Source organism: Electrona antarctica, assembly GCF_951216825.1.
Source record: "Electrona antarctica genome assembly, chromosome: 15".
In the NCBI taxonomy this organism is placed as follows: Eukaryota; Metazoa; Chordata; class Actinopteri; order Myctophiformes; family Myctophidae; genus Electrona; species Electrona antarctica.
In genome coordinates, this window is record NC_136796.1 from 6,939,462 (window position 1) to 6,955,855 (window position 16,394).

The 16,394-nt window shown below is 45.4% G+C and overlaps 2 protein-coding genes across 2 annotated transcripts; both read right to left on the reverse strand.

Moving 5' to 3' along the window:
* Nucleotides 1-248: 248 nt before the first annotated feature.
* On the reverse strand, nt 249-10,718 carry otud6b (OTU deubiquitinase 6B). The gene is made up of 8 exons (XM_079522147.1): nt 10,438-10,718; nt 7,584-7,732; nt 6,436-6,540; nt 5,918-6,118; nt 5,470-5,581; nt 4,772-4,833; nt 2,190-2,296; nt 249-1,540 (listed from the first exon to the last, which is right to left on the reverse strand). The coding sequence occupies exons 1-8, from the start codon at nt 10,511-10,513 to the stop codon at nt 1,456-1,458; spliced, it is 897 nt and encodes a 298-aa protein (XP_079378273.1). The 5' UTR covers nt 10,514-10,718; the 3' UTR covers nt 249-1,455.
* A 2,671-nt stretch (nt 10,719-13,389) lies between these two features.
* Nucleotides 13,390-15,601, reverse strand: LOC306938725 (calcium-independent phospholipase A2-gamma-like; the record flags this gene model as incomplete). Its single annotated transcript, XM_079522991.1, has 2 exons — nt 13,390-15,044; nt 15,589-15,601. The coding sequence occupies 2 exons, from the start codon at nt 15,599-15,601 to the stop codon at nt 13,390-13,392; spliced, it is 1,668 nt and encodes a 555-aa protein (XP_079379117.1).
* Between the last annotated feature and the right edge of the window lie 793 nt (nt 15,602-16,394).

The window sequence follows — 16,394 nt, forward strand, 5'->3', positions numbered from 1 at the left end:
GCGCGCCCCTGGAGGAGTCGTCAAGTGAGGGAAACCCTGGCACGCCCCTGGAGGAGTCGTCAAGTGAGGGAAACCCTGGCACGCCCCTGGAGGAGTCGTCAAGTGAGGGAAACCCTGGCGCGCCCCTGGAGGAGTCGTCAAGTGAGGGAAACCCTGGCACGCCCCTAGAGTCGGCGGCAAGTGAGGGAAACCCCGGCGCGCCCCTGGAGGAGTCGTCAAGTGAGGGAAACCCCGGCACGCCCCTGGAGGAGTCAAGTGAGGGAAACCCTGGCGCGCCCCTGGAGGAGTCGTCAAGTGAGGGAAACCCTGGCGCGCCCCTGGAGGAGTCGTCAAGTGAGGGAAACCCCGGACGCGCCCCTGGAGGAGTCAAGTGAGGGAAACCCTGGAGCGCCCCTGGAGGAGTCGTCAAGTGAGGGAAACCCCGGCGCGCCCCTGGAGGAGTCGTCAAGTGAGGGAAACCCTTGCGCGCCCCTGGAGGAGTCGGGTGCTCCCGGAGAGTTTCTGGAGGCCTTGGATGCCTCAGATTTAATTAATTGCCGTTATGGCCGATAACCGATTAAACCGATGTCGATATGATCTTATTAAAAAGTATAATTTTGTCCATGACAAAAGGCTTATAAACACTGAATTTGGAAAAAGGGGATGCCTTTTTATTCCAAAACTAGGGATGCACCGACGTTATAATTGAGATGTTGGCCCATATCCCCACATAGACGTATTGGGATATGTATTACTACTAGTGTGTAGTATTTTTATTTTAAAATGTTCCAACTTGTTGTCACGGCCTGAAAAGGTTGAGAGCCACTGTGGTAAGAGCATGTTAATACAATATTGAAGATGTAGCAGTGTGATATTAGAATAACGGTCATTTTGACCGTTTTCTTTAGATTTTGAAGTTGATTATCTTTGCCCATGAAGCTTTCAGAAGGTTCCCCTTCCATGACCATCATCATCCATCACCATTCTATCATCTCAGAAATTTTTGACATCTGAAACATTTTCTAAATATGAATTTAAGCACATGCTACTTGTGTCCCTTTTTTCTTCAGTCATGCTGCTACATCAGCAGTGGCTGGAGGGCGTTTCCCTGCTTTTCCACTGGGAAATTTAGACCCTGGTGTCTGAAGTAGTACTGCCTTAATCTCTAAAGTAAGCAGTATCTCCCCAAGTGTGTGTTCCATCTAGTGGGAGCGGTAAAGTTCAAATCCCAGGTAGGACATGAAACTGACAGATTGCAGCTTTAAAGCCTGATTTATACTCAGTTGTAACACCAATGTCGCACGTGGAAAACACGAAACAGCTGAACTTTTAAAGGTACACAACGCGTGCCGATGCGACACGTTGTGAGCTTATAGATGGGTTCCTGTTGGCACGCGGCAGCGGTACACAACTAGGTATAAGCAGCATTATACCATGTATCTCTACATCACACACACGCTGATTGTCTGTCGTCTCTCAGCTGTCGTCTTCGTTGGCACCGTCCTTAAGGCCCTCCACAGAGTTGTAGTGCTCTCCTAGTCCGTAGGCGTGACGCATGTATCTGCAGCGCAAGGACAGGGTTTATCAAAGACGTTTCTCCAAAACCCTCTTTTACGGCACTGCGGCAATGTCTGTGTAAAGTGCGTGGTTTCTCCAACGGTCCAACCATATAAAACTTTAAAAATGACCGCCCCCCCGCCCCCCCCCAAAGAAAGTTTATATTGCATTTTCATACAGCATTACTTCTGTAGAGGAGGTCCTACTCGACCACAGGATGTATACATTTCTCAATACAAGAGCAGGTACACCACTTTCAACCATCACAGTTGTCTTAACCCATTTAGGCCTGACGTCGAAATAAAAAAAAGAGTCTTCTGAAAGAATATATATTCAAAGATTTGTGCTGCATTTTCACAACTTTTCAAAAATAGCAGACCTACAAGCTCGTAGCGCGCCACTCGGTGGCGCGCTATGAGCTTGTAGATCTGCTATTTTTCAATAGCTAAAGTATAACATAATGCTTAGTTAAAACACCAAAAGGGGTTCCCGCCCAGAATGGTTTAATTATATCATAGGTCAAAATAACTGTTATTCGCTAAAATAAGTTATAGATCACTCGTTTAATATTGCTAAACATGAATATATTTTTCAACACATTCCCACATAATAATTAAGAAAAGTGGCACACTTGAACAAAGACGAGCTCTTACATAAGAGTGATGGGGGCCTGGTTGTACTCCTCTCCGATCTTGATGGCAGGCGAGTCGGCCTGGATCACCTCTATTGGCTGCTGGAGGACTTGGGTCAGAGCTCGCAGCTGTTGTTGGTGGAGGGGAGCACAGAAAAGCAGGAGACATGGCTCATTGGAAGGACATGCAGCGCCGACGTAGAAGCCAAAGCACAAACTACACCATTTGCATCACCTTGCTGTATTGTAATGCTACGCCTGGGTGTAAGTGTTACACTTAGTGCGTGTCCCACACCTTTAAAAAAAACATATCTACAAGGTCACCTTAAAGATCTGCTACCGGGACACCGTTTAGTATACATTACTAGGCGTAACAGAGATGGTAGCCTGGCTCCAGCTCTGCAGCTACTAATTTACCATAAACAAAACTCGAGTTAAAAAGCACGATAATCCATGGGCTGTCAAACTGAGAACACAGTATTTCTAACATGGTGCCGTCATAACTTGGAAATTAATGAAATTGGAAATCAAATTTGTCTGTCTCTGGAGCGAATCTCACAAACCGATGGCACAATCAGCACTGCACTAAATATCTTGTGTAAACTGTCAGTAGGCAAACTCCACTCATTCTTTTCACATTTTCCACACTTTATACTTTTAAAATATCTCTGCTGTCAGGCAGAAACCAACTACCGGTATGTCCAAAATATTAACCAACTCATTTCTTAACTAGTATTAATTCATGTTTTTAAACAACACAATACTGCCACATCAAAGTTGGTATGGCCACTTTATAGATTGTCAAGTGTGATTGTCAGATACTTGAATGTGTCCTCATATTATCATCACTTTACCCAAATCCAGCTCAAGTGGAGTTAAGCGTTATTCATAGTCTAATATTTTCGGTGGTGAGGTGACCACCGAACTACAACATGACGTCACTGAGCCGAGGTGAAGAGCAAACCACCGCTCTCCCCAGCCCTTCTCTCTGTTTTTACTCACCACCGCTCCACGTTATTACAACTCCGGTGGTCACCTCACCACCGGAGCGGTGGTCACCTCACCACCGGAGCGGTGGTCACCTCACCACCGGAGCGGTGGTCACCTCACCACCGAAAATCCAGACTATGAATAGGTCTTTAGGAGGTGATAGTGTGGAGATAGTTGTTTTGTCCATCATTGATTAGAATGACGAAGTCAGAGGGGAAAAAAATAAGTTGGAGTTAGGTGGTTTGACCGACCAATGGAGCTATGTTTAGTCAGAACTCAGTTCTTTTTAATAATTTTCATTTGTAAAACCCATGTATAACCCATATTGAAAAATGGAGATAGGTGGTTTCTGCCCCACAGTTGCCCCACGACATTGAACTTTAATCTGTCATAATGGAAGTCAGTGGGAGAGGGATTGGTTTGAACACCTTGGCCAAAGACAGAGTCATAAGTCAGAGATATGCCACACCGCTCCCATGTGGAACCGTTTTTTGTGAAATATAGAGTTGGACATACAGTAGCTAAGACCAACTCGGGTGACGTATAGTGAAGGTGTAAGGATCCTGTCCACCAGTGGTAACTGTGGGTTGGTTGCATCCAGCGACCTTTGTCGCCACACCAGTGGGTTATGGGTTATGGGTTGGGGTGACCCCTGTCTGAGGGGGCAGTTGTAACAGTGAGGAGTAAGGCCCTATGTCCTCCTGGTGGGGGCTCAGAAACACTGGTCATTGGCATATAGTCTAGTAGCCAGCCCATATAGCCCCATTGTGAACCCGGACATGTTGAGTACACCAAGGTTTTATGTTAGAAATGTTTAGTATGGATCCCCAGCATGTAGAAACTGACGGATGCTAACTTGCATATGTTGAGCAATTTTCATAATTGGCATAATATGTGACCATACCAATTACAACCTATAGAAGGCAAAATATCATCATGCTTTATGTAGCATGTGACATGTCAAACTAGGGGGTTTTCATGATGCTGAATTCATTCCAAGCATTAGTTTTGCAAAAAAAACACTCATTGGGCTAAAACGGCCAATGCCGTCATCACAAATTGATGATGTCAGCACATTTGGGCAAGTGGGCATGGCCGTTTTAAGCCCAATGAGTGTTTTTATGCCAATTATGAAAATTGCTCAACATATGCAAGTTAGCATCCGGCAGTTTCTACATGCTGGGGACCCATACTAAACATTTCTAACATAAAACGTTGGTGTACTCAACATGTCGGGGTTCACTTTTTGGCTACTAGGCTAATAACAGAAAAATTGGGAGTAAAGGTGGTTATTCAGCTACTCTAAGAAAATAAAATAAATGCTATGACCAACAAATTAGACCAACCCAACAACTGGTGATGAACTTTAAGCATGTAATACTGTGGTGTATTGACAATGTTCTATTAAAAAGCAAGGCTTTTGCACACCTACAAGCGACAGGTGCGTAGGAGAAGGACAAACGGGTGCCCGACGTACTGAAAAAGAAGGGACTCCCGCACACTGTCTTAAAAATGCAGTGAAAAAAGTTAATTAGGGAACCAGCAACGTTTCGGCCTTCATCAGGCTATCTTTATGGCTTTGTTTTATGACAATGTTCTAAAATAAGAACTCACTTCTAGTTGCCCGCCCCAAGCTGCTGTGTGCTCCACGTCACTGCAGTATTTCTCAAACTCATCTGGGAACACAGAGAACATCTCCATAAACTCACACACAAATACTTTGTATCGTCTATATTTTGAGCAGTTTCACAAACCTCATTGCTAAACACCACCGCTGCAGCCTGTGGCAAAGCAATAAGATAAGAGAATCTCCAAATAAACTGTTGTCCTGTGTTAATTTCCTAACTCTGACTAAAACTATGGCGAAAAAAGGTTCGTCGACTACCTTTTTTCACTGACGAAACTAAATATAAGATATGATGACTAAAACTAAGACTAAATACAGTATATTGACAATTTCGTCAACAAATATATTAAGGAGGGAGGGACTAGTAGAGAAGAGATCCAGTAGAACTTAAAGACACTTCATTTTATGTTTGGGTGTTGCGCTCTGAAAATAGCAGATCTACAAGCTCACAACATGTCGCAGCACAACACATTGTGAGCTTGTAGATCTGCTATTTTCAGTATGTAGCAAAGTGTAAAATCAGGCATTAAGACATCAAGGCCCGACAAAAACTCATAAACTGTAGATTTAGTCGACTAGAATCTTCCAATATGTTGTCGACCAAAACCGAAAACATTTCAGATGACTAAAATACGACTAAAAACAAAGTGGAATTTTATTCCAAAGACTACTGCTGTTGTCTTACCTGTTGTGTACATGTCACCAGTGTTTGTGTTGGTGAGGAAAGGGAGGAAGTCATCAGCATGCTGTCTCATATGTTCAGCAGTGCGAGACCGCAGTTCCTTCAAACTCAGAATCTAGAATAGAATAGAACCGGGCAGGATATTAACACATTTAGACCAGAGTGTCGCCTTATAGCTTTTAACCACTTTTAACCAATCTTTTAAACTTTAGCTGTTGGAAAATAGCAGATCTACAAGCTCATAGCGCAGCACAGAGTGCCGCGCTACAAGCTTGTAGATCTGAGAGCTGTAGAGCCCTAGGAGTCGCTACTAGTGCAAGATCCCCTTCCCCTCCCTGCTTCCTTCCCCCTTCAACACCAATCTGCGTAGAATCAGTAAGCCGGATGCGCCATAGTGGATTCGAACCCCTAGACTCCGTGATGGTGGAAAGGTACTCTACTTTAGCCGTACCTGTGCTCGTTGGGCCAGCTGGTCTTGGACGGCGCGGTACATGCAGTGGCCGTCGGACGAGATCTCCTTGATCTGCAGCTGTCTCTGGGTCAGCTTCTGGGTCACTTTCAGGCCCTCCTGGTGCCTCATGCCTTGCAGGTTGTCCACCTCCGCCTCTGCTATCCGCATGTCACGCTCCCTTTCCTGGGCCGCTCTCTTGTCCTGGAAGAAATGATGCATTTCATTTTGTAGAGAGCCTCCGAGCTCAGCGACAAAAACAATGTGAAACTAATAACAAACTTTGACAAAAAGGCTGGGCGCAGTGGCAGTGGCTTTGCACAATTGGACTGTTCAGTGACCTAAAGGTTAAAACAATTTCTATCCACGTTGCAATGTTATGGCAAGTTCAGTAATGAGTTCAATATAAATATAAATATGTAATATATTGGTATAGAAATCGGCATCATTTCAATATCGTGCATCTCCACAAAGTATTTAGGGCATAAGTGTTTAAAAGGACATGAAGGAGTACATCTCACCCGTCTCTTCTGGGCCTTGGTGACGCGTGGCTGCTTGGCGTCGTCCTCTTGTTCTTCATCATCGTCTATCTTCGCGGACTCCACTCTATTGATCACCTCTTCCACCTGACCACATGGATTAAAGCCATGAACCAGTGACCACTGACAATGTCCGTATGACCAAGTCCTAAATGTGTGATTTGTGAGAAAGTACGGAGGGAGACCTCCTCTCCCGCACACATACACTATAGCGCTGTTTCCTAACACAATATGTAAAATGATGATGTTTTAGTAATACTGTTCTTGTTGTCAACCAGGGGAAGAAATCACAGATTTAGGCTTTAACCTTTGCTTTTTTATGAAATATCAGACACAATTAAGGAATATTATGGATGATGCTTCTGAACATATTGCTAGTCTGACAACTTCAAAATGCTCCAATCTTATTTTCTTTTTTAAATAATTGAAAATAGCCTATTTGCAAGCTTTCAATGCAAGCTTGTAGATAGAGGCTATTGTTGCTGTGCAACATGCTTCCATAATTTATTTGAATTTTTATCCCACGATTCTGCAACACATTTTTTCACCCATGTTCAATTATCTAATTTATTCCTGGGCGCTACACTTCTATCCACTGCTTCCTTCTATGCATGAATAGTCCAAGCTGCTTCTTTTCACCTGACAGGGGGAGTTTCCCCGGCCGGACGTAGTGCGTGGAAGGAACACGTTATTCCAACCAGTTCCTTTCCCCTCCATCAGGCACCGCGGCTGGCCGGGGGAGGTAGTTTAGAGGATTAGGATTATTGCATGTTTTTGTGAGGGTACCTACCCTAGGGCCTAGGGGACACAGTCAGAGGGAACATGCAAACTCCACACAGAAAGGCACTTTCGCCAACCCCACCTCGGGTATGGACACTGATGACAGAGGAGAGAACACGCCCACAGCATCCCCAGCGAGAATCAAACCCAGGACCTTCTAGCCGTGAGGCGACAGCACTACCGACCGTGCCTAACATGCTTACATAATGACTCCAAATGACTGAAATCAGTCTGAAATCAGTTGTGGTGACTGACACAAAACCAAGAAAAGACAACACTTTTCACAATAATACGATTATCCAAAATATATGATTATTATCAATATTGCCCAGCCCAAAGCTAAGGTTTACCTTTGTGTCGTCTGTACATGAGACCTGTCCCACCTCCTCTTGGTGTCTGCATTGGAGTTCATCTTCTAGCTTGGCGACGTCCTCCACCAGCTGCTTCCTCCTCTTCTTGTCGTTTTTGGGGACAGCATTTTTCATGCTCTGGATCTTAGCTGTAGAAAAGAATGCCAGCACTCACACTATATCCAGTAGGATTCTTGTTTATTCTTCAATTTCCCCCAGCAGTAAGCAACATACCGGTATGATAAGACATACAACAACACACGTATGTTGCTTGCTGCTGGGGGAAATTGAAAAAAAATCACACCCGTGTGAAGTGAGTGGTGCAACTCCGTGTGGGGTCCTCGGAAGTTCCAGACCCACAGGACCACACCCAGGGTGCCGGGCCGATTCCGGCGAGCCGCCCCACGTCCGAAACGGTTGAGAAATGACAGTTACCGTGTGGGGGTCCCTCTACTGTACTGTACTGTACTGGCACACCTGAAATCATCATATACACAGTTAATATGTCCGTGTGTGTTAGGTTGCGCACAGGTGGTGAAAAACAACCATGCTATTTTCGTGCTCATACCCAGCAACCCAGGCAGGCACCCAGCCAGCCACACACACACAGCTCCGTAAGGGAGTCAATAAACAAGTATCCTACTGGATATAACGCAAGTGTTGGTATTCTGTTCCATGGACTGTATCTACCTGAACCGTGCACCCGTCACTCTACTACTTGAAACTACCGGTACTCAACTGAGTGCTTCCTTCACCTCCTTTCTTCAAGTTACCTGGATCTTAGCTGAACATGGAGTATTCATAGTGCTGATACCAGCAGTAATGGCTGAGCACAGGACATAAATGCTTGTACTTTTTTGTATGTATTGAGCAAATAGATGAGTAGTAGCGAGTAGGCCCGAGTTGTTTATGCTGAACTGTGCCTATTTACAGTAGTTCGGGTAGTACATTTTAATTACCGTTAAATTGAACACTTGTTTTTTCACTGTCTGTGGCTGTGCAATAAACAATGTTGTAGGAGCCATGAATTTAATTGGATTATTGTAAACAGTATATTATAGGTAAACAGTGCTCTTATATTTTACATTCCACAGACCAGAAGACAGAGCGCTCTGGCCAGGTTCAGGTGTTTAGACATATATCTTGTGTTGTGTTCATAGACGGTGGCGTACTCTCTCAAACGAGCACTTGCCCAGTCGGGCAACATGAAAGCAAACTCCATCTTCGTGAAAGTTTTATTTACTTGCCAGGAGCAGGTGGGAAACCCTTAAGCCAAATTCCAATACCAAAAATCTCGGCCACTCGTTCACTCACACTCGGTCACTCCAGAATGGCAAATTGATTAAATTGGTGACCTGCCGAAATATTTGACCATCTTGTGGACTTCACACAACTTACACGGAGGTCTTTATATATATATATGGCCTGAATACCGCTAGGTTGAACTCTGCTAATGAACAAACTGCAAGGATTTACATTCAGACACTGACATTATGTGACGTGTACACGATCTTTGGGCGTAGCTGCATTGAGGACCAACTCTTTACGGTTATGGCTGAATCATAGTGACATGAGCGTGATTTTTTTTAGCCAATTGTAATGATATATCAAATTCAATATTATACCGATATTGTGATACGTGACTAGATATCATGATTTTCCTGTTTTTTTAATGACATTACTGATGATTATTATATAATTTGACCAAGGAATCTCACTGTGTAAATATCTTTGGTGAAAGCACAAATACTCATACCCACAAATACAATATATGAAGGTATTCGGTCAAATTACTATGATTATATCTGATTTTGTCCATATATCCCCCAGCTCTCCTATTTGTCAAGCCCCATTTGGAAGCGGGGGGAGAGGTTCCATATGGAGCTACTATTTGTCCATCTATATAAGAGGTTAGTTTTAGTAGTACTTGTACTTCTATTTCTATTGCTATGACATTACTATTACTACTTAATACTACCCACTGTACCCAGCACAACAGAGGGGACTGCTCTTTAATCATACTAGTTACTTAGGCTACAGGATATACAATTAACCAAAATAAGCCCTATATACACTTCTGTTCATACAATGAACAGCCAAAATAGAAGCTCACAGAGCTTGTAGATCCGCTATGTTCCACTGTGTTGGACCATTTTGTCGCCTTGCTTTAATGACATGCCCAAAATAGCAGGGGTGAGTTTTGACAATGTTTTAAATGCTTGTAGCAGTGTTCAACTTCAACATTGACACATAAAACACATAAAGCTATGGCAGTCATGTTTCAGGGCTAACATAAAGCATAACATGAGGATAAATCACACATTGCAGTGGTTTTCAACCAGTGGTCCGGGGACCACCAGTCAGTGGTCCTTGAGGGGGTTCCAGGTTGTCCCCTGCTAAATGATGGAGGGGGACCAAGATCTTTAACTCTTGAGAGCTAAAATGAAACCAAATGGTTAAATTGGTTTATGGTAGCCCTGAAACATGACTGTCATAAATCATGACAATGTGTTTGTTAAATTGTTGTTAAACATCTGCATTACTTAAAGTCTACACAATTATAGAACGTAGGCCTATAAGAATTGTTATTTTGATCAATGTTTGCCTGTTGTCTCTCCTAATGGTACAATAACAATGCATAGTTTGCATTATTCCTGAAACATGACTATGTGAACCATGGCTAAATTTGCATACACATACAGCATGGAATTGTGAACAAAATCGTTTCGAACGATAACAAAAGTATTGCGGCTAAATTAATCTCGTCAAATGGTGGTCCGACGTGGCTCAAATGCCAAATAAATAATGGGCCTTGATTAGAAAACCACGGACATATATTGCGTTTTACTCATACCTTGCAGATCCTTCTTCTCTTTGCGGTGTCGCTTTGACAGCAGCTCTTCAGCCGTCTCTACCGCATCACCCTCCATGACTGACTGACTGACTCAGTGGATCAGATCACACACGATAACAACAAGTATGATGTTCCTGCACTAGCATGCAGACTGTAGAATGTCACAAAAACATCGAAACATGAAGCCCATAAAAATAAAAACAACGCGTCTATCTCAATGTTGATACAACGTGTGCGTGCGGTGTGGTGCCGCGGTGCGGGGGCTGGGGCCCAACTCTTCTTCTTCTTCTTTGTTTGGCTTCCGGCAGGCTGTACACTGGCGAGTGTAATGCTGCCCTCCACAGGCGATGGGTATACTTTCCCTACACTTTTGGAAGTTTGCCCCTGGTGTAAAAATAGACTTAAAGGAGAATACTTCAAGGCCCTGGTCTGCCAATTCCAAGATCTGCTGCCTCTCATTCCTGTATCTCTCACAGGAGAACACAACATGGTGTACCGTCTCTGGCTGTCCACACTGACAGAGCCCATCCGGATGTTTACCTATGATATTTAGGCAACTGGCAAGACCACAGTGGCCCAGTCTCAGCCTGGTCATAACAACGTTGTCCCTTCTCCCCCAGTTCATACCAGTCTTCTTTTTTTATTTGTTGATGGTTGTATGGTAGCCTATAGTACCGCCTCCCCCTTTCCTCCTCTGCCCACTCCTTTTGCCACCGTCTTTTGATTGATTGATTGATTGAAATATGTATTAACCGTTTGCAGAATTACAGTACATTTCAAGCACAAACTCAATACAAAGACTGTTAACTGTGAGTGGACGACCCAATTAAGCATTACACTTGTTTACAAGAAAGCAAAGCAAAGCAAAGTTACTATATTTACCCAGGGTAACTGGACTAAGCATCAGATACTTGTTTACAGCCAGGCCCTGCTCATAGAACATTTCATGGTAGTGGTTCAATGCCTTGCTCAAGGGCACTTCAGCGGTGGTAATTTTAACGTGCCGGTCCGGGGATACAAACTGGCGACCTTCCGGTATCAAGACCGCTCCGCAAACCGTTCGGCCACCGCTGCCACAATGAGGGTCCACCATGTTCAATTCATCAAAACATTTAGAGACGTACAAATAGACACTTCTATTTCTAGTTGCTCTCTGCATATACTAAAGCATTCAAGCTTTCCTAGCCGGACCTTCAGGTCTATTCTTAATTTTTTTAAACACTCTCTTGGCCACTAGGTCAGATGTTTCATTGCCTTCGACCCCAGAGTGCCCAGGCACCCACAGAAAAACAACTTGGCAGCCCATTCTCTCCGCCCTGTACACACCGCAGGTATAACCTCCAAGATTATCGGAGTGGGCCTTTGACACCCCAACTCTCAAAGCCACCAGAGCAGCCGCAGAGTCCGAGCAGATTACGCTCCTTGCTCCTTGACCGCCTCTATCCACCACATGGCCCTTAAAATTGCCAACAGTTCTGCTGAGAAGACTGACATTATCGGATATGCGGACGCTCTGCTGGATCTGGTGCCCCTCCACATACATTCCGAATCCAGCTTTCCCATGGGTCCTTGGACCCGTCAAATATCTTCACGCATTCTTCCTTGAACTGCCCTAGGTGCCTATGCACAAGATCACTCGAGAGCTCTTCTTTCCGGCCCAACAGGGACAGGTCCACTTTTAGCTCTGGGAGAAACCAAAGGGGAACAGGAGACCGTACCGCCCAAACAATATTGTCCTGATTCAAACCAATGTTGATTGCCAGCTGCTGCCCAACTTCTCCCTCTGCCTTCCCCATAGAAGAATGAATGTATCGTTACCGCCGCCTGCTGGATTGTTAATGCGTAATAAGCTGATACCATAACTCAGTAGTGGATAAAGGATTTCTTTTTCCTTTTACTTATTTTTGAGGGGCACTAGCCCCCCCTATGTCCAGCTTTGAGGGTTTGTGTAAACACAAACATTGAATGCCATTGATAATGAATGGCCATGCAGCTTTGAGTGTTTGTCCCAACACAAACATGAAATGCCATTGACAATGAATGGCCAGCTTTGAGTGTTCGTGACTGTAAACACAAACATTGAAGACATTAAAGGTGAGGACGCAAATTGTGATTGGCCGGGATGAGATGATGAATGATGATAATAAGAGCACCCCTCACTTCACACGGGTGATATTTACTTTAGGAAGAGTATCAATATTGTTGCGGAGTAACTTTCTGTGGTGTAGAGGCGAGGAATGATGCCACAACAAGGGTTTTCAGTAGCAGGATGTTTACTGGCAGAACAGCAGACATGCAGTGTACTTCCAACAGGTTGGCACAATAACAACAGGACTTCATACTTCATAGGTCGGCAATAATACAGCAGCAGTACAGGTAAACACACACACACACACACACACACACACACACACACACACACACACACACACACACACACACACACACAGTTGGACTCTCGCTCAGGTTCTTCTTCTGTGACATAATGTTGTTAAAATGTACTTGAGTATAGTACTTGAGTAAATGTATTTAGTTACTTAAATTTCCACCACTGGCCTGAGACTTGGTTGGGTGTTCAAACAAACACAATTCGCTGTGTTCATCATCATGGGAGGATGCCCATTCAGCAGGGAGCGTTACTGCACAGCTTACCGCGTTACTCCTTCACTGTCAGGTGAAAGGGTCTTGTGACTTCATATGACAGGGTAAAACGTATAGGTGGCAGGGACCGACGTGGGAAAATGGTGAACTGGCATAACACCTTCTATTGCGGAATCTCTGAAAAGCCAAACGTATAGCAATGTTACGAACACCATCAAGATGGATGGGCTGAGTGAGGTGCAGGGAAGTGTTTGGATTATGGAACCTACTACTGTGTATGTTTACAAACTTTAGACCGAGTGTGAGGTAAGAGTCTTTAGCCGGTGACATATGGGTTAGGTTGTGTCGGCGTTAGATTTTGGAGGACGGGGGCTGTCGTCTATCCAACATGTGGGCCGTCAGTCTGGCCCACTCAACCAGCCTCTGGATGAAGCCTTTCTCCCGGGTGAGGATGTGAGCGGCCCTCTTCATCTTCTCCTCGTTCCTGTCCAGGTAGCGGAGGCCCTCGGCCTGCAGCAAGTCAATCTTCTCTGGACGGCTCTCGTCCAATTCGATCCCCTCGCTCATGTAAGGGTTGAAGCGGAAGTAGGTGTCAGGAGGGAGGAGGACCTTCAGTATGGTGTGGATCGCCTCAGTGTCTGTGGCACTGCTGATGACATTGTCCAGCTTGGTCTTGAGGCTGATGGAAGCGCTCTTATTTCCGGGGGTTATGAAGTGGCCCGTTCCCACCGACACAACGCATTCCACAGGCGTGTTAGGCCACAGACTCTTGCACTCATTGATAGCCAGTGCCGTGGGGTTGTTCATCAGCAAACCTCCATCCCCGTGCATATCGTCCCCCAAGATTAACTCCTCAAAGTATCCAGGGGCAGCTGTCGAGGCGCGGATCGCCTGCCACAGCTGGTGCTGGCAGCCTCCTAGGTAGCTGGAGTGTACCCGGGGCAGGAAGTTGTAGTTCCTGAACACGTAGGCCTTAAGTGGAGTGCCCCGGTTCACTATGGTGCTCACCGCTGCCACCTTAGGGCATTTGGGGTTTCTTGACGTCTCCACCATGCGATCACTGCCCACCTGCTCCTTTAGGGTGTTCTCCCAGGTTTCAGCGCTGTAGAAGGCGTGGTTCCAGCCCATCTTCATCCTGCCAATGATGGCGTTCTGCTTGAAGACGTTGGGGCCCAGCTTCCTGTACCGCTCAATACATTCGTCCAGGGAGAGTTGGTTTATGCCCAACATGAAACCAATAAGTGCTCCTGTGCTGACACCACAGATGTAATCAAACAGCTCGTAAATTGGTTTTCCTGTCAGGAATTCCAGCCTACGCAGAGTCTGAAGGGCAACCAGTCCTCTTAACCCTCCCCCGTCTATGGTCAGAATACGTATTCCCTGGCCTTTCACAGGGTCGTTGTATCCGACCAGACTGAGGGCCTGGCGTACTGCTGCCCTCAGATCTGGGTCACTGTCCCTGCGTCTCAGACGCAGCAGACATGCAATCACGTTCTCCTCGACTGCCACACCACAGGTTTCTGGAAACTCCATCAAGTGGGAGTTTAAGTCCTCCACCATGTTGATGTGAACACTTTCTGTAATATCTGAGGCCCTCTGCATGAGTAAATGGACCAGACACCGGGTTTGATTGTCCACACTTGTCCGGTCAAGTTTGCCTTTCTCCTCTTTTGCTTTTTGCTCCTCTGTGACAGTGGCCTCAGCAGCCAGTTTTTCTTCTGGCTTCTTCTCACCAGTACTTCTGGACTCTGTTGCCCTGAACTTTGGGATCAGGGGAGCAATGTAGCTGCCTATAAAGTTCTGGTCAGACTGAGCTGATTGCCCAATGCCCTTCTTGGGTGAGGATGGGGCGCTTGTCGTAGCAGGCTCTGAGGCCAATTTATCAGTATTTGGCACAAGGTCACTAGTTTGATCCTTCTCCCCCTGGGACTGTGTGGCGGCAGGTATGGTCTCACTTCCAGTCGATGATGCTGGCTTGTCTTCCAACCCTCTTGTGGTACCTTTTTCTTTAACAAGGGAACCAGTGCGCCTTATCTTTTTCCCACGGCCACCTGCAGGTGCAGCAGTTTCAGTTGCCTGGGAAAGGTTAGATAAGGTTGACTTGGGTGTAGGTGTTGCAACAGTGGCGTTTGGAGGTGAATGGTTGACAGTAGGTGCGTTTATTGTCTCTCTGGCCTTTGACTTAACTTCAAAGCTGGTCTCAACCTCTTTGTTCGCTTGAGAAGCATTGGGTTTGAGTCTAGCAATTTTAGAGAGGAGTTCTGTTAGGGTGTTCCTGATGTTTGACATGTATTGTCTTAGACCGGCAGACCAGCGAGAGGTCGACGTTTTCAAACATCTGACATTGGGGTGGAGTCTGAGCAGCAGTTTCGCTTCCTGCCTTCCTTGAATCTGTGGGTTCTGGAAGTGCTTCCACTTGAGATAACCAAACTTGTGGCTAAAGGGCTGCTGTACACAAAGACTGTAATGAGGAGAAGGCAAAGGACACAGAGGAAGTGATGATTTCAGTAGCTGAGCTTGCAGGTGCCACAGATCAATTGCTCTGCTCACTTTCAGCACCCATGTTATTGGAGCCAGTCTGTAAATCATCGCTTTATAGGCCAATAAGGTCAGCTGTTCAAAGGGTTTATTATTCCATCCAAACAAACATTGTGTCTAGAAGATCATTTCAAAGAAGTTCATTCATAAGTGTAGGCTATGAAGATGGGCATGGGTGTTCCACCTAGCAAATTATGTCACTTTTGAAATATCTCCCATTATCAACCATGTGACGTCAACATTTCATCATCGATTGCATCACCATCATCAACATTCCCACCCATATAGTCTCATATTTGCCATTGAAAATGAAAGGAGAAATTAGGCCATATGTGCCTCAAATATGACGTAAATTTGAGGCAACACAAACTTTATTTACGTCATATGTAGACGAGCAAATTGGCTAACCAATCACAGTTCATGAGATGTTGTTCATCAGATGATGTATGATGATGTATAATGATAAGAGCGCCCCTCACTTCACACGGGTGTGATGATGATTTTTTAATGCACCAAGTCTCTGTACGTCTGTACATACGTGTGTAATCCACGTAACTCGGGAACTGTTCGCTCCACCGACTTCAAATTCGACACCCGCGTTCCACACCCCCACAAGGAGTGCAGTGCCCGGTGTCGAGTCGGGCAGACCCACGGATGTCCAGAACCGCTACGCCTCTGCCCGGGCTCTTTACAGGGCCCCTGCCCAGGGTCCATCCATATATGGAGCTACAGTAGCCTGTTCTGACATCACAACACTCCATATTTGGGCATGCCTGACACAGAACTCCATATATGGGAATAAAGGGACACAGAGAGAC